Raw genomic sequence first — 18,333 nt, 5'->3', positions numbered from 1 at the left:
CTACAGTTTTGAAATGATTAGCCTAGTAACACTGAATAAAAAATTACCCAAGACAAAGGAAGATAGAGGTCGGAATTCTACAACGTCGCATGCTACGGAATCGGCGCAGGTGAGCACCCGACAACGGAAATCTCCATTGACCTCGGGTAGGAATTTCCAGTCTTGCCCGAGTGAGGCCGTAAAATCCCACCCAGAGTATCATAAGTTAAAATGAAGATGATGAAAGTTCAAAAGAAAAGCTGAGGGTGAATTTCACACTTACATTCTAAGAAATGAACTAAGGTAAGGCAATTGCTGGGAAGGGGAATAAGGGGAAATCAAAAAGAAAAACAGCATATCCCTGTACAAGGGAGGTGTTTTGAGGCTGCAGCCCATAGTAGGTAGCTGTGTCAACTCCCAAGATGCTGTGCTTGTTTGAGAAGCCAGTTGCCTCTATCCAAAGTTGAAAGCACCCCCAAAAGATATAGATGTCTGGTGTGGTAATTTATTGCTGGATTTTGCTTAAAAAGCGTTAAAACCTATGGGATGTTGTTTGGGGAGGTTAATGTTAGAAAGACAGAATGGTCTGCAACTGAGTAAATTTAAAAGGTACTGTACACAGTCAATGATGGAATCAAGTGTATTTTCAGTTGAATTTCTTTTGCATGTTTTATTGTTTCATAGAATCCCTACAGTGCAGATGAGGCCATATGGCCCATCGAGCCTGCATCAACAACAATCTCACCCTGGCTCTATTCACATGGCCCCATGTATTTACCCACCTAATGTCTCTGACACTTAAGGAGCAATTTAGCATGGCCCATGCACCTAACCCACACATCTTTGGACTTAATTTGTTTAAATTATCAAAAGAAAATCTGAGACATCCCTCACTGGTCTTCAAATCTTTCTTCACATTATATCAAATTGCAAAATAAAGTTGAGAGCAGGTGTTCCCGGTTTCCCTTCTGGGATTTGGAATAACCCTAGCATTTATCAGCTATGTTCTTAACTCTCAACTTGCTTTCCTACCTATGTACTGACAGCAAATTCCATTGCAATACAGTATTGTTTCTTCATCCAAGCCATTAATACAAATCATGAATGGTTGAGCCCTGCCTCACCCTCACCTCCCCAGTAAAAGTTTGCCCGGTTGAAAAATGACCTGTTTACCCAACTCTTGTTTCCTGTTAGCCAATTCTCTACCCATGCTAATATATCAATCCCAACACCATGAGCTCTTATCCTGTGTTGCAAACTTATGGGCACATTATCAAATGCCTTTTGGAATTCATAATACACATCTATTGGTTCCACTTCATCTATTCTGGGATCCATCAGCAAACACGTGCAAGTGGATGCCATGTCCATGAACGTTGTTACTAATGGAGCATAATATTGAAAGACAATGAGGTAGGGGACTTGCAAGAATGTCAGAAAATCCACATTGTTTATCAATCTATATGCGAGGCTAATTCAAAATTCAAAACAATATCATAGTATCTCAGCAAACTTGCAACCACTAGAGGGTGCTCTTGGATTATGGCTTAACGGAACACAATAGGGGAGCTCGCTGCATCAATTCTTTTATAAACTATATCAAACTTATCGGAGTAAAACAGATCACTTTGCCTAATTGGTCTATGCTTGTGTTTATGTTCTACACAAATCTCCTCTCAGCATATCCTTCTATTCTTTCATGTACATATTCTGTTTCACCTTAAAAAGGTGCAAGTGATATTTTAACTCTGATATTGGCCAGTCAAGAACACAAGAGTTCACCAATATTATTTTGATTATTGACTTACTGTGTGTGTGTTTAAAAGGATAAATGTGGTGTTCATCAGGCTGAGAAATTGCACTGTATATATAGGCCATCAGAAACCTTGCTTAATGCATCACTAACATATGGGGAGATGGGGAAAAATTGCAGGAATTAAGTTAATGGTAAGTTTGTGAATTCATAGTCTAAACTTTATTAGATGTGTGGTCGGTGAGGAATCACCATGGCAGCTATATCCTAGCCAATAAATCCGAGGCTCAGCAAGGCATTAAGAGATCACTTCGCAAATATCAGAGAGAGTCTGCTGGGTCAGCAGCATTACTTGAGTCGTGGATTCAGGTTCTGCTCTGAAGACTCCAGCACATAATCAAGGATAACCTATCAGTGCAGTATTGAGGAAGCTCTGCGCTGTTGAAAATACCATTTTTCAGCCAAGATCACTGAAAATGAACAAAAAAGTTCCTACTGAACACAATTCAAACAACAAGGGAATTTACCTGGTGTCCTGGTTAACATTTATCCACCAGTAAAAGATTAATCCCAATGTAGTTTATGGGTTCTAGTTGTGTACAAATTTGCTGCTGCACTTCCTACGTTAAAAAATGCCTAAAGTTCAAAAGTATTCGGTTATGAATTGATTGGAATGTCATAAAAAAAACTTTGAAAATTAAATTTAGTATTAACTCGAATAACAGAAATCTAAACCAAAACAACAAGGGAACACATTTCAAACTAATTATAACCCTTACTCTTTCCTACCACAAAAAACTTGGATGGGATTTATCTCAAATTTCCCCTCTAAGTCATATCATCCTGACTTAGAAATATATTCCTGTTCCTTCAATAAAATGGATTCAAAATTCCGGAACTTCCTTCCTAACAGCACTGTAGGTACAATTCCATCACAGGTTTGACTCACCTTCACAAGGGTAAATATGGATGGGCAATAAATGCTGGCTCTCCCAGCAAAGCTCACTTTATTTGAATGCGTTAAGAAAAAAGTGCCAGTATGGAGGATGGCACAATCAGAACAGGTGTGACAATAGATAGAAAAATTGGGATGGCGGAAGAGATTCATAGGGGGAAATGGGGTGGGAGAAATGTAATTAAGGTAACTATGGAAGTCAGGGCATTTATAATAGATACTGATTAACAGTCAATTCCCAGAAAGAGAGAAGCCAAAAGGGAAGAGTTAGATGTGAACCATGGGAAGGCAAGGTGGGGGTGACAATACTCCATAGAATCCCTACAGTGCAGGAAGCGGCCATTCAGCTCATCGAGTCTGCAACAACCACAATCCCACCCAGGCCCTAACACTGTGAACCCACATATTTACCCTGCTAATACCCCCTGACGCTAGTGTCAGTTTAATATGGCTAAATCAACCTAATCCGCACATCTTTGGACTGTGGGAGGAAACTGGAGCACACGGAGGAAACCTACACAGACACGGGGGGAATGCGCAAATTCCACACAGACAGTGCTCGAGGCAGGAATTGAACCTGGGTCCCTGGCGCCATGAGGCAACAGTGCTAACCACTGTTACCATGCCATGCTTCTGTAGTTTGGTTAGAGCACAGGAGGGCAGCATTCAGCCTGCTATGCCAATGCTGATGTCACTTCTCCACCTTTTTCCTTTAGTTTCAGAAAGTTCTCCAAATTCTTTTTGAATGCTAAGATTTAAACTGCCTCCACTCAATTATGATGTGGAGATGCCAGCGCTGGACTGGGGTGGGCACAGTAAGAACTCTCAACACCAGGTTGAAGTCCAACAGGTTTATTTGGCAACACAAACTTTCGGAGCGCTGAGCATTCGCCTGATGAAGGAGCAGTGCTCCAAAAGCCCGTACTGCCAAATAAACCCGTTGGACTTTAACCAGGTGTTGAGAGATTTCTTACTCCACTCAGTTAAACGGTGCATTCCAGATCTTAAACCATTTGCTTCATAAAAGTTTTCCGCTCAAGATGCCTCTGGCTCTTTTGCCATTTGTTCTCTAATTCACAATCATTCCGTCAGTTTCTTCCAATCAAATCTATCTGGGTCCCTTGTGATTTTGAATATTTCAATCAAATCTCCTCTTAACCTGCTTTTCTCCAAGGAGAACAGCCCACTGTCACCAATCTGTCTGCATAACTGAAGTGTCTCACTTTCAGAACTATTCCCATAAATCTTTGCTGCAACCTTTTCATTGCCTTCACATAATTCCTAAAGTATGGTCCACAGAATTCGGCACAATATGCCAGTTGAGGCATATTGTTCAGGTTCAGGTTCATTGTACCTACCCGCTAAAACCTAACACTCACATTTCTCTGCTAAGTATTGGCCCATTCTATCAGCTGGAGGCTTTGCACATCAGTTCAAGTTTTGTGACATAAATTCACAACCATGCTGCCGCTGTCACTTATTTCATGAGCTAGAACTTTGCAGACAAACCATTAAGTTACATGGCAATTTATCTAGCATCTTTGAATCCCATGTGCATCACATCAACCACATTATGGCATGGTGGCACGTGGCTAGCACTGTTGTCTCACAGCACCATGGACTGGGTTGGGTCACTGTCAGTGCAGAGTCTGCATGTTTTCCCTCTGGGTGCTCTGGTTTCCTTCTACAGTTCAAAGACATACTGCTTAGGTGCATTAGCCATGCTAACACTCCCTTAGTATACTTGAACAGGTGCCACAGCGTGGCGACGAGGAGATTTTCAGTGATTTCATGTAAGCTGATTACACTAATCAATTTAAACTTAAATTACTTACTCTCATCAATCCTCCTTGAACCCAGTTTCATTTGACATTTTCCAGTTCTGACAAAAGTTAACGTTTCAGGTCAATAATCTCACAGATACTACCTGATCTACTGAGTATTTCCAGCATTCTCCGTTCTACTTCAGATTTCCAACATACAGTGTATGCTTTTGTTTAAATCACACTTCATTTGCCATTCTTTAAGACACATGCTTAAATTAAATCTGGATGCCTATTTTTGTGGTTTATATTGCCCATCAAATAGATGTATCCGAGGCAGTACGAAAGGATATTATAACCTAAGTAAACCAAATCAACCCCTGCAAAACTGCATGTTCACTGTCTTCAATGTTTTTACCATTTATGATCATCTACTTAATTCACTGCCAATTTCATATGTAGCTTCGTTAAAGCTCAATTTGAAGTTTACCAAATGCCCTTTGAGTACTAGAAATTTTTAAATCAAATCGATAGCGCAAAATCATTAATGTCAAATATCTTAGCATGACCGCCTTTCTCAAATATTTGGTTTGTCAATTATGCCGACTATAAAAACGTCACATAAATAGTTTAAAAAAGGTAACATCCTCCACAAGGCTATTTCCCAGGGCTGAAATCGTCGCTACGAAAGGACATAGGTTTAAAGGTGCTGGGGAGCAGGTACAAAGGACATGTCAGGGGTAAGTTTTTCACTCAGAGGGTGGTGAGTGAGTGGAATCGGCTGCCATCGGTGGTGGTAGAGGCGAACTCGCTGGGGTCTTTTAAAAGACTTCGGATGAGTACATGGGATTTAATGGGATTGAGAGTTATAGATAGTTCTACGACCTGGTAGGTATGGATATGATTGGCACAACTTGTGGGCCGAAGGGCCCGTTCGTGCTGTAGTGTTCTACGTTCTACAATCTAATCAAGATTAGTTTCCTTTTTTATTGACTACAGCTCAGTCTTTAACCCCATTGCTCCTACAAAACTCATCTCCAAACTCCGTAAATTAGGACTTGGCTCAACTTTCAGACCGCAATCAGCAAGGGTCTGGGTGAGCAATGACACCTCCATGAATATCCTCAACACCAGTGCTCTGCAATGCTGTGTCCTCAGCCATTTACTACACACCTTATACACAGACGTGGTCAAATTCTGCTCCAACTCGGATTTTCAAGTTCGCTGCTGATACCACCGTAATGAGTCGGATCTCAAACAATGATGGGACAGAATACAAGAAACATCTGGTGAACTGATGCGACAACAATAATCTCTCCCTCAATGTCAGTAAAACAAAGCTAGTCACAGACTTCAGGAAGCACAGTCAAGGACATACCTCTGTCTACATCAATGCAGATGAAGTGGAAATGATCAACAACTTCAAGTTTCTAGATGTCAAGATCATCAACCTGTCCTAGTCCCTCCACACCAGCAATATAGTTAAGGAAGCCCACCAATGCCTCTACTCTCCCAGGAGCTAAGGAAATTTGGCATGTCCAACTCTCATCAATTTGTACAGATGGACCATAGAAAGCATCCTTTCCAGATGTATCAAAGTTTATGGCTCCTGCTCTGACCAAAGCCATAAGAAACTACAAAGAGTTGTGAGCGTAGCCCAATTCATCAAGCAAACCAGCCTCCCACTCATTGACTCGGTCTACACTTCCCGCTACCTCAGGAAAGCGTCCAGCATAATCAAGGACTCCCACGTAGGATATACTCTCTTCCACCACTTTTTTGGAAAGAAAAAGATAAAAAGATACAAAAGTCTGACATCACTTAACGACTGACTCAAGAACATCTTCTTTGAACAGACCTTATATTAAGCTGATCTTTCTCTACACCTGAGGTATGACTATAACACTACATTGTGCACCCTCTCCTTTCCCTCTACCCTATATACTTTATGAATGGTATGCTTTATTTGTGCACCATACAAGAAATGATATTTTTCACTTGTACCAATACATGTGATAATAACAAATCAACTCCAAGTATAGTTTCAATAATTTTCTGGTTTTATGATTGACTATCTCTCAACTATTGGGATAAATATCAGTACCTTACATCAGGCTTTCCCAAACTGGGTTCTGTAGGAGACCCTGAGGTGCCATGGTAGGATACAAGTTTGTAAAGTGCTCTCTTTCCTGTTTGTCCAATTGGAGGCAATTTTCACCCTGCAGTAGCTACTGATGGGCGCATGAGTCAGCATATCAGCAGCTAAGGCACTGAGAAGCTGGCCTCTGATTGGACAGACTGGAAATAAAGTTTATTTATTATTAGTCACAAGAAGATTACATTAACATTTCACTGAAGTTACTGTGAAAATCCACCAGTCATCACATTTCAGTGCCTGCTCGGGTACACAGAGGAAAGAATTTAGCATAGCCAAATTCACCTAACTAGCACATTTTTTTTTGACTGTGGGAGGAAACCAGAGCACACGGAGGAAACCCACACAGACACATGGACAACATGCAAACTCCACACAGACAGTGACCTAAGCCAGGAATTGAACCCGGATTCCTGGTGTTGTGAAGCAGCAGTGCTAACCACTGTGCTGCCCAAACAACAAACTGGGCATTCAAAACTCCAGGCAAAGCCAAGAGCAAAAAGAGGAGCAAAAGTGAGCAAATGGTGAAGCAGGCAGAAAAACGAAGGCAAATGGACGGCAGTGAGAGATAGGCATCAACTCTTGAGCTGGAGGGAAAGTTGTAATGGAATAAGGGTGGCAAGCAGGCAACGAGGTGGGAGGGAAAGCAGCCATGGAGCAAATGAGATGGCCTGGGAGCGAGCAACGAAGTAGCCATGGAATGGGGGAGGGAGGCGAGAATGTGCGCTCATATGAAAAAGGGCGAGTATGTGTATGTGAGTGAGTGAGAGGTGTGAATGTGTATGTATTTGTGAGAGACAGGAGGGTGCTTACAAGATAGACAGTAGTGTGGGCTTGCGTGAGAGAGAAAGATGAGAAAGAGCATCTGATCCGAGAATCCAGCTCTCCAGCAGCAGTCCTAATATTAAATGAGTGAGCAAAAGCAGCAGCCTGATTTTTGTCATTTTAAATAGGGAGCAAGACTTAAGTACTTTGCTGAAAAGAACTTTATAATTATAAATGTATAGACGAAATACAAAATACTTCTTTAAATTTGTTTCCATTTACTTCCACCTATTGTACAAAAACAAATCAATTTTTTGTAGCTTAACTTATCAATACAAGAATGTTTTTCAGGCATTCCGTCAGTGCTCTTACGAGGTCGAACGAGTGCCATACTTGGAAACATTTGGGAAACCTGGCCTTACATCATCTCATAAGTTTGTATATAGAGTGCATCTCAAATACTCCAAGTACCTGCTAATATTTAAATTATTTGAGATGTTTTAGATTACTACAGCTTTACTGACGCCCATGTGTATTTTTGCCAACTGAAGAAATCCACAGCCCAAAACTTGTGACCCCCATTAAAAAGGAAGAAAATATGGTGCAAGGTGAAATGTACCAAAAGGTTCTAACAAACAGATATTGGTTCACCATTTTACAACTTAAACAAAATGTACTTAATTCTTAAATCTTCGTTCCACAGGTTATGTGATGTTTTCCGTGTTTTTTATGAAGGTTGTACTCTGTATTAAAATATTGAATTTACTAATGCCTGCAAGTATTGAGTGGAAAAACCCAACCTTTTACTCAAAATGGCTGGCTGTTCAATCGTTCTGTGACTTCCACCATCTTCTGTTATTTTTGTTACTTGCATCTCTAATCTTTGGGAGATTTCTGCACATCTGTTCATTAGCTTAAGTACCACTTCCCGTTCCTTGATTACCATTTTGCAGTTCCATATCAAATCTTCAGACAAACCATTTGATCGATTAAACTTTTTAAACTGAAAGAAAAAAAACTGCAATTAATTCCACAGTAGAGTACTTAAAAATACTCAAAAAATTGAAAGGACAGTTTTCTATATTCCACTAACTTCACAAATACAAGCATTATTCACTTGGATGGAGAGAACGAATGCAAACTTTGTACTCATTAATAGTCTATCTCAGTCCTCAATGTAAGTAAAAACACATTCTATGTCCAGTATGACTAGATAAATGCATTCTATGTCAATTGTGGTTCTGTGGTAACATATGTTGATTCTGAATTAGAATTGCAAGTTCAAGTCCTATTTCAAAGATTTGTATTGTACGAGCTTGGCAATGGGACCCTCTTTCCTCTAATATTTCGAAGGCCTTCACAAAAATGCAAAAGATGTATCTTTGCAGGATCTTCTTCCATAGGCATTCTCTCCCTTTTCTGACAACTGTCTTCACTTGCAAACACCACCGAGACAAGATCCAGACTTGGACTTAGAAGTGGCAAGTAAGATCTGTGCCACACAAGTGATTGGTAATGATCACCTCCAATGAGAAAATTCAACGTCTTTCCTTGGCATTATTATTGCAAAATCCTTCACTGTCAACATTCTTATTCAACAGACTTGAACACTGACCAGAAACATTACTGGACTAGCCATATAAATAATGTAGCCAGAAGTTGAGATAGTGACTTCCCAAAGCCTGTCCACCATCTATAAAAGGTACCAGTTAGGACTGCGATGGTACACTCTCCATTTGCCAACACTGAAGCTGCTAAACACCATTCCGGGCAATGCAGCCTTCTCAGACACAATTTATTGACCACCTTAAAACTTTCGATCTTTTCACCATCATCTCCAACCTTCCTCTAATTTGACACTTTGTCCCACATCACAGATCAGGTGTTTGTGGGATGCATTTTCTTCCCATCCCAATTTCTTTTGCAGGAGGCTTTGTTTCTTCCAATGCTTTGGGCCTGGAATGTGTGCGGTTTGAGTTTCGGGTGTTCTGCAGGTGACCAGAGGCTCAGGTTGTGATCAAGCAGCATCGGCGTGTGCAACTGTGGGACCACTCTCCCCGTCTCAAATACTTGCCAGTGCTCTCCTCCAGGCACCCTGCTCTCATTGGTTAGTGGGGGCTGCTGGCCAGCCTAAGATGTTAGTTTATTTATTCCCCAAAAGTTGGTCACCTTAATTAGCTCAGTGGTAGTGCTGTAGCATACTGCAGCAAACTGCCAAGGCTTCTTCGCAGCATGTTTCAGATGCCTGACCTCTCCCAGCTAACACTATATTCTGTTCTGGACATTTCCGTTCTCTGGTTCAGAAATCTGTAACTTCCTCCCTAACAGCCCACTGAGTGCACCACACCACATGTACTGCAGTTGTTCAAGGCCCATCACTATCATCTCAAAGGCAATTTGGAATGAGCAATAAACACTGCCTTATTCTAGGGGAAATGAGTAGTTGACATTAATGGCTAATTATCCTTCTTTTGTGTTTCTATCTTGCCAAATCATCAAGTGCTGGGTGTGGTGTGTATTGTGTAGGTTTCTACTGAAGGTGGTGGTGCTGGGAAGAAATTGCATAGTGTAGCAGTTCACAACCACTGTGCCATGAAAACTCCAAGTGTGTTGTGGAAAAAAAAATTCAAAATGCACGTATTTAACTTAAACAAAGCTTCACCTTCAGCTCTGTGGATGGCATCTCCAGGAGCCAATGAATCTTGGACTGCCTATGCATGCACCAACTGGGTGCATGTGCAGTTTAGATTTTATATTGGTCAGGCCCATGCATGTGACCAATGGGACTTGAAGCTGAGAACAAAAGGTCCCATGCACCTATAGGAGAAAAAGTGAGAACTCAAAGGTCACAAATGTAGCCCAATCCATCACGCAAATCAGCTTCTCATCCACTGACTCTGTCTACACTTCCCACTGCCTCAGAAAAGCAGCCAGCATAATCAAGAGCCCCATGCACCCAGGCCATTCTCCTTTCCACCTTCTTCTGTTGGGAACAATATACAGTCCGAGGTCACATACCAACCGACTCAAGAACAGCTTCTTCCCTGCTGCTGTCAGATTGTTAAATGGGCCCACCATATATTAAGTTGATCTTTCGCTATACTCTAGCTATGACTGTAACACTATATTCTGCATTCTCTTGTTTCCTTCTCCATGCTTTGTCTGTATAGCGCAGAAGAAACAGTACTTTTCACTGCATACTAATACACATGACAATAATAAATCAAAAATCAAATCAAAAACCCTGGCAGAAGCAAGACAGATGGGGAAAGGTTAAAAAAGGCAAGAGGCAGAGCGATGTTAAAAATGAAGTTCCCAGTAAGGAGAAAAGGCCGTGAAAATAGTATAGAGGTATGCCAGGTCACATTAAAAGGTTGGAACCACTGGCCTATTGGGCAACAGAAAAGATAGTGAACGTATCTGTGGGTAGGGGAGAACTGTTCATGCCAGTAAGAGCTGCTGCAGTACACAAATGATGCCACAATGTGGACACCGTAAATTGGCTTTATCAGGATTGTGAAAGGTAGAGCGCTTTTCACAAACTCGAGCTTTGCTCTGACAAGGTACATAATTAGCCTACTTTTTGGTTGAACCAATGTCCATTTCATAGGAGGAGGTTCTTTCCAAGCTTTAGCAACATTTCAAAAGATCCCTTCTGTGGTTTGAACTTTAGTAATAGAAAGGTACATGTTTGTACAACAGCAGCTGCTAATAAGTAAATACATTTTTAATAGGAATGCAAGTAGAGACAAATTCAGGAACAAACTGGAACCTGATGGAGAAATGTGGGTGCTCTAATTCACAAGGATTTTTTTGGGAGTAAAGAATTGTGAAATGTTCACTGTCAATTTGGCACTGTAGATTCCTCAGCAGGTCAGAAGAACGATTGCAGTGTTTTGGTAAATACACCAAAATGTGCCACTTTATTTTTTGCAGAAGGTGGTACACAACAGCAGTTAAGGATTAAAGGCAGAAGCACTGTGCCAGATAGGTAATCCTTATGCCAACTGAAGCTAGCACACAATGAGTCGAGCTGGTCCAACTGGGGGAGACAAAATCGGAAAAAACCCAGGGTGGTGAGATTGCAAGCAATACTGTGTGCACCTGACAGCGTAGGTGATGGTGCATGCTAATAGAGGGTTATTGATGCATCTGCTTGGGAGCACACTCTTCCAGTGATGAATGACCAAACAAATTTTTGGAACTGTGAAATGGCAATAGTAACACCTCACAATGTCAGACGTGGTCACAAAGTATCGGGTTCCTCACTGATACAATGCATTGCCCTGTTTGTCTAAACATCACACCTGGGAAGACCTGCTGTTGCTGCATTGTGCCACTGAAGTCTCCCCACACAGCCTGAAATGGGGAAAACGGCAAACAAAAGTTTGGAGCCAGTGATTTCAGTGCAACTGGCTTTAGATGTACATACTTCCACCCCATGCAGATGGATGAAATCTCCTTGGACAGCATCTCAGAGAGAAGTCAAGTCACAGGAGCTCTCAAAAGCTAGAGTCTCCAATGGCACTGTGTGGCAGCCATTTGACAATAGGTTTTCCAGTCGATGCGAGTGAGTGGATAGGGCGTCCTCCCACTCTGTAGCTGTTGCATCCTGCTCTCAACGGCTATTGCTGCTCTGCAGATGGAATATTCATGCATTTCTTATGCCTCCTGCCTCTGACCATTTGACTTTCCCTCCTTCCCATTGTCGTCGTCCTCCTCCTCCTCTCTGGAGGATGCCTCTCACACTGTCGCCAAATTGCTCAGAGCACAAATGCTGCAGTGCAGACAAAACACAAACCGCACAAGTTTGCAGGGAAGTGCTTGTTGAGAACCTTGATAGTACCCAGTGGTTCAGCAAATTCTGAAAAATCACTTGTCACAAATCTCTCAGTCCCTCCTGCTGAGGTTATACAGTGACTGAACTACAGCTTCAAACCCACCCTGACAAACAACAATGAAAAAAGTTTTCCACTTGGTGGTTTTCCTATGCTGAGAACCTGTACTTGCACAGAAACTTAGCGTTAGTGTTAATATAAGCCTACTCTTGCTTCTAGTTTGTGTTTCTATATTTGGGCCGGAGTTCCAGAATTTGACTAAGTGATAATGATAGAGCAGCACTATATTTCAAGGCAAGTTGGTGCACAACTTGTAAGCAATCATGTTCCCACGCATCTTCAAGATTGTAGGAGGTTATAGGTTTGGAAGGTGATGAAGGAACTTTCTTGGCATATTACTGCAGTGTAGCTTGTAGTTGGCAAACTCTACTTCCATTGTGCACTGTTGGCAGAGAGGGTCATTATGGTGATGGACGGGTTGCTGATGAAATAGGTGGCCTTGATGTCGTGCTCGAGTGTTGATTGGAGAATATTACATCACATTCCTAACTTGTACCTGAAGACATGGAAAGCCTTTGGGGATGAATAACTTGACACAGAGATTCCATCCTCAGATTGGCCCTCATAGCTAATGTATTTATATTGCCGATCAAGGTATGATTCTGGTCAATAGTGCCCCCACCAGATGTTGATGGAGGGGCTTCCGTGATGGTCATGTCTTTGACAATCAAGGGAAGATGGTTAAATCCACTCCTGTAATAAGGTCTTCAACATCATTAAAGGAACTAATTCCAAATTACCCTGCTTCTCAAAAGCACAGGTACAGCTTATAATATAATTAGCAGAGTGGATCCCCAAAAAATTAGAACTGACTTTGTTCGCACTTAAAATTAATTTCATTAGAGTTGATTGGATTTAGTCAAAGAGAAGCAATGGAAGATATTGCAAATTTAATATACTGTCAACATCACTTCATATTGTTTAAACTCCCAATACTGATACAGTTAAAGCCCTTTAAGGTAGCTTAGTCTTATTTCCATCCAAAAACCAAAACCTCAGTTCTCAATGTGTACACCACCAATGCACACTTCTCAGATTGGAAGCAAAACTTCAGACTGCAAAAATGACTTCAGCAGTCTGCAGCTGATTTACAATTTCGTAGCTCATTCAGCTTCAAGTTTCTCTTGTTCTTTTTATTTAATCAAACTGTTTTTGACCAACTGCTCGTAATTATATCATTTTTTATGCATGGAAACAAAACTCAATAACTCCTAAAAGTTAACACACAAGGTTCTATTTTTAGATGGCTTCTGGTACTGAGCCTCCTCAGACAGACATGAATCAGAGCTAGGGAGAAGTAAATTTAAAGCTGATCCTGATCTGTTTTCCCATTCCTAGTAAGACTGATGCTGGGTGCCTTTGTTTGTTACTTGGATATGAGTACAACCATACAACTAAGCTTTTCAGCAGAACTTATTTATTTTAAGTGAACTGAATTGCGATCCTACTAGTTATTCAATTAAATGGGTTGTAAAAAGGGAAGTGATGAATCCAATTAAAATTACAAATTAATTACTACACCATCTAGCTTTTCCCACAAAACAAGGGCGCCTTGTGCATCGTCCAATGTTAAAATTTGGCCAATGGGAGAACCTAATTGATATATATTGTTTAAAGCTAAAACTGAAAGTAAACACAAACGTAAAATAAATAATTCTGTTAGCAAGCATGTAGCAATAAAAGTAGTCTTAATTATCTCTTCATCCTCATCACTGGAGCTGACCTGCATGGGTTGGCTTTAGGACCCATGGGCTGGGATTATCCAAGGGAAGCAAAGGGCCTTGCTTCTGGCGTAGACAGATATGTTATAGCTGGATGGAAACAGGGTGGGAGACTCAAGATGGCCACTCCAGAGAGATGCATGCAGTGTGCAATGTTGTTCAATATCCTCACTAAGTTGAAAATTAGTATGCTATAGAAGAAACCATTCTTCCCAAAGATCGTGTTACTGTTAATTTATCGCTTCAAATGTTGCCATGGCTACCAGACATGCAAGCGCCAATATTTCACCTTACTTACCCAGGTCAGAATGCTTACTACATATAAAACCACAGTTTGCAAACAACAAACTGACAATTGTATTGCTCACAGTTCAAGTGGACAGAACACAAAAGTGTACCCACCTCTCAATGTGCTTTACAGAAATTTATACTGACAATTTACAATGATAATCTTTCAAAGAGATTGGGAAGGGCAGTAAACTCAATTGACTGAAAATTCAGAAAGGTGTAACATAATACAGGAGAAATAAATAGTTTGCACAAAACGTGGGATTAAATCCATAGATGGCAAAAAAAATCGATGTCCTACAAGGGCAATGCAAACCCTGAGAGCAGAATTTAATCACCTGTTTGAAGCTACTGAAAAGCATCACAATCCGCAAAACTTAACGCCTGGTACCAATAATAACACCAGCGCCATGATAATTGAGGAAACAAAGACAAGACAGAAAATGGAAAAGCAAAGGAAAGAGTACCATTATGAACAGTGGGATGGGGAGATGAGTAAAAAACAGCATTGGAAACGGACAGGTACATGGTTTGAGAAACTGCCTCTGGAAGTGACCCACGTCATGATTGGTCATGAAACTCAAAACATCACATTTCCTATAACTTTTCAAAATAAATCTAAGTGTTTAAAATATACTTCTTACACATCTATTGAGGTGTAAGAAACATATGACTTTCTTACAGGGAGCCACCTGGCTTCCCTTTGGCAACTGTGTCTTCCATTACTTAATTGTGCATTTAAAGTAATAGATAACAAAATCAGATAAGGGTTACTTTCAGCCAAAACATGCCAAATGTTAGCACTTAGCACTTTCAGATCAGGAATGACACTACCAAATAATAGTAATAAAGGGAGTGGGGGGTGTGAGTATGGTTGGTGGCGTTCCGGGAAATCGGGTCCAGGTGAAGGCTGGGATGAAGGCACTTTATCTGAATGCACGAAGCATTTGGAATAAAGTGGATGAGCTGGTGGCACAGATCAGCACAAATGGATATGATCTGGTGGCCATTACAGAGACGTGGCTGCAAGGTGACAGGGACTGGGAGCTGAATGTCCAGGGGTATCAAGTGTTTAGGAAGGATAGGCGGGAGGAAAAAGGGGGGGGGTGTAGCTCTGCTGATTAAGGATAGCATCAGGGTGGTAGCAAGGGATGATATTGGAGCCAAAGAGCAGAAAGTGGAATCGTTGTGGGTAGAGATTAGGAACAGCAAAGGGAGGAAGACGCTGGTGGGTGTCGTCTATAGGCCCCCGAATAATGATCTGGAGGTGGGGCGGGCTGTTAACGCGCAAATAAGTGCGGCGTGCAGGAATGGGATGGCCGTAATTATGGGGGATTTCAATCTGTGTATTGATTGGATGATCTGTGTATCGACCCATGTTGGACGTGGTGGGCTCGAGGAGGAGTTCCTGGAATGCTGCCGGGATAGTTTCCTTGAACAGTGTGTGTTGGAGCTGACGAGGGAGCGAGCTATCTTGGATCTGGTGTTATGTAATGAGGCGGGTAGAATCAGGGACCTTGCAGTGAAGGATCCTCTTGAGGAGAGTGATCATTGTATGGAGGAGTTTCTGGTGCAGATGGAGGACGACAAAGTGGGTTCCCGGACACGCGTCCTTTGTTTGAACAGAGGGGAGTACGGTAGGATGAGAGAGGAATTGGCGAATGTGGACTGGGGGAGCGCGTTGGAAGGTAGGTCTGCTGAGGAGCAGTGGAGGATCTTTAAGGAGATCTTCCTTGGTGCTCAGCAGAAATTTATTCCAATGGTCAAAACGGACCGTAGGAGGAGAGGTGATAAGCCGTGGATAACGAAGGAGGTGAAGGAAAGTGTTAAATTAAAAGCGGAGGCGTTTAGGGTAGCTAAGAGTAGTGGGCGAGAAGAGGATTGGGAGAGGTTTAAATGTCAACAAAGATTGACGAAGAAATTGATAAAGAAGGGTAGGAGAAACTATGAAGCTGGGCTAGCGCTTAATATAAAAAGGATAGCAAAAGTATATAAAAAGTAAGAAGCTGGCTAGGGTGAACGTTGGACCCTTAGAGGATGAGAAGGGGGACTTAGTGGTAGGGGATGGGGAAAAGGCTGAGGTCTTGAATGACTTTTTTGTTTCGGTCTTCACGGAGGAGGACGTGAATAATTTGCCGGGTGTTATAGATGGAAAGGTGGTAGGACTGGAGGGTGTCAATGACATTACTGTTACTAGAGAGGCGGTGCTCGACAGACTGGAGGGGCTGATTGTGGACAAGTCCCCAGGACCGGATGGAATGCATCCGAGGGTTCTGAAAGAAATGGCGAAGGTGATAGTGGATGCCTTGGTGGTTATTTTCCAGACGTCGCTGGATTCCGGGGAAGTGCCGGAAGATTGGAAAGCAGCTAATGCTACGCCGTTGTTTAAGAAGGGTGCCAGGCAAAAGGCGGGGAATTATAGGCCGGTTAGTTTAACGTCTGTTGTAGGTAAAATGTTAGAATCCGTCATCAAGGAGGAAACAGCGAGGCATCTTGAGGGGAATTGCTTGATAGAGCAGACGCAGCACAGTTTCGTTAAGGGGAAGTCGTGTCTGACAAATTTACTGGAGTTCTATGAGGATGTGTCTAGGGCGGTGGATAGAGGAGAGCCGGTGGATGTGGTCTTTCTTGATTTTCAGAAGGCGTTTGACAAGGTACCTCAAGAGGTTATTGCAGAAGGTCAGGGGACATGGAGTTGGGGGTAGGTGTTAGCGTGGATAGAGGACTGGTTGTCAAATAGGAGGCAGAGAGTGGGGGTCAATGGGTGCTATTCGGATTGGCGGATGGTGACTAGTGGAGTGCCCCAGGGGTCGGTGCTGGGGCCTCAGTTATTTACCATTTATATAGATGATCTGGAGGAGGGAACTGAGCGTATGGTGTCGAAATTTGCTGATGACACCAAGATTGGTGGAACGACAAATTGCGTGGAGGGTGTGGAGAGTCTGCAGAAGGATCTAGATAGGCTGGGCGAATGGGCCAGGAAATGGCAAATGGAATTTAATGTTGGCAAGTGCGAGGTGGTCCACTTTGGTAGGAAGGATTATTACTTACGTGGCGAAAAACTGCAGCAGGCGACGGTGCAGAGGTACCTCAGGGTCCTTGTGCATGAGTCGCAAAAACCCAGCTTGCAGGTGCAGCAGGTGGTCAGGAAGGCGAATGGGATGCTGGCCTTCATAGCGAGGGGGATTGAATATAAAAGTAGGGAGGTCTTGCTGCGGCTATATAGGGCATTGGTGAGGCCGCAGCTGGAGTACTGTGTGCAGTTTTGGGCGCCGTACTTACGCAAGGATATTTTGGCCTTGGAGGGAGTGCAGAGGAGGTTTACTAGGCTGATGCTGGAGTTGAGGGGGTTGAGCTATGAGGAGAGGCTGAATAAACTAGGCTTGTACTCATTAGAGTTTAGAAGAAATGAGGGGAGATCTCATTGAGACGTATATGATGATGAATGGGATGGATAGGATAGAGGTGGAGAGACTCTTCCCACTCAAAGGACAGTAGGACTAGGGGGCACAGCCTCAAGATAAAGGGGGGGTGGTTTAGAACGGAGTTGAGGAAGAATTTCTTCACTCAAAGGGTGGTGAATCTCTGGAATTCTCTGCCCGTTGAAGTGGTGGAGGCTACCTCACTAAATATTTTTAAGACGCGGGTTGATGGGTTTTTGATAAGAGAGGGGATTAAGGGTTATGGGGAGAGGGCGGGAATGTGGAACTGAGCCACGACAGATCAGCCATGATCTTATTGAATGGCGGGGCAGGCTCGAAGGGCCAGATGGTCTACTCCTGCTCCTATTTCTTATGTTCTTATGTTCTAAATTCAGAACAAAATGTGCCCTGTCTCACCCAAATAATACTATCCCAAAGACAATCCTCAAAGAATTAGCTCATATGCAGATTAGGTTAATATATATTATCTGCAGTGACTTTTAACCTTCTTCACAACTCTGTAGAAGTGCTGGAATAAATTTCTCAATTTATAAGTCAGTGTAGTGCTCCTCACCTTTTCTTTGTAGTACTGCCAGTTGTCTGTCTAATGTGATAAATATTTAAAATGTCTGGC

The 18,333-nt window shown here is 42.3% G+C and overlaps 1 protein-coding gene across 2 annotated transcripts in view; it reads right to left on the bottom strand.

Annotated features, from left to right (window-relative positions):
• The window catches only part of LOC145347795 (SWI/SNF-related matrix-associated actin-dependent regulator of chromatin subfamily A containing DEAD/H box 1-like), an 85,415-nt gene that overhangs the window by 31,432 nt on the left and 35,650 nt on the right, over positions 1 to 18,333 (bottom strand). The window contains exons 1-2 of one of the 2 annotated variants that reach the window (XM_080195634.1): positions 10,033 to 10,130; positions 8,171 to 8,373 (exon numbers count right to left, since the gene is read on the bottom strand). In XM_080195634.1, coding sequence (XP_080051760.1) covers positions 8,171 to 8,373; positions 10,033 to 10,089 — 260 coding nt within the window. In that variant the 5' untranslated portion in view covers positions 10,090 to 10,130. Of the gene's footprint in view, positions 1 to 8,170; positions 8,374 to 10,032; positions 10,131 to 18,333 lie in introns of those variants that run through there. The other variant, XM_080195625.1, reaches the window with a different exon arrangement.

Source organism: Carcharhinus amblyrhynchos, chromosome 1 (assembly GCF_965287045.1).
Source record: "Carcharhinus amblyrhynchos chromosome 1, sCarAmb.v2.hapA, whole genome shotgun sequence".
Classification (NCBI taxonomy): domain Eukaryota; kingdom Metazoa; phylum Chordata; class Chondrichthyes; order Carcharhiniformes; family Carcharhinidae; genus Carcharhinus; species Carcharhinus amblyrhynchos.
This window is presented reverse-complemented; position numbering and strand designations above follow the sequence as displayed.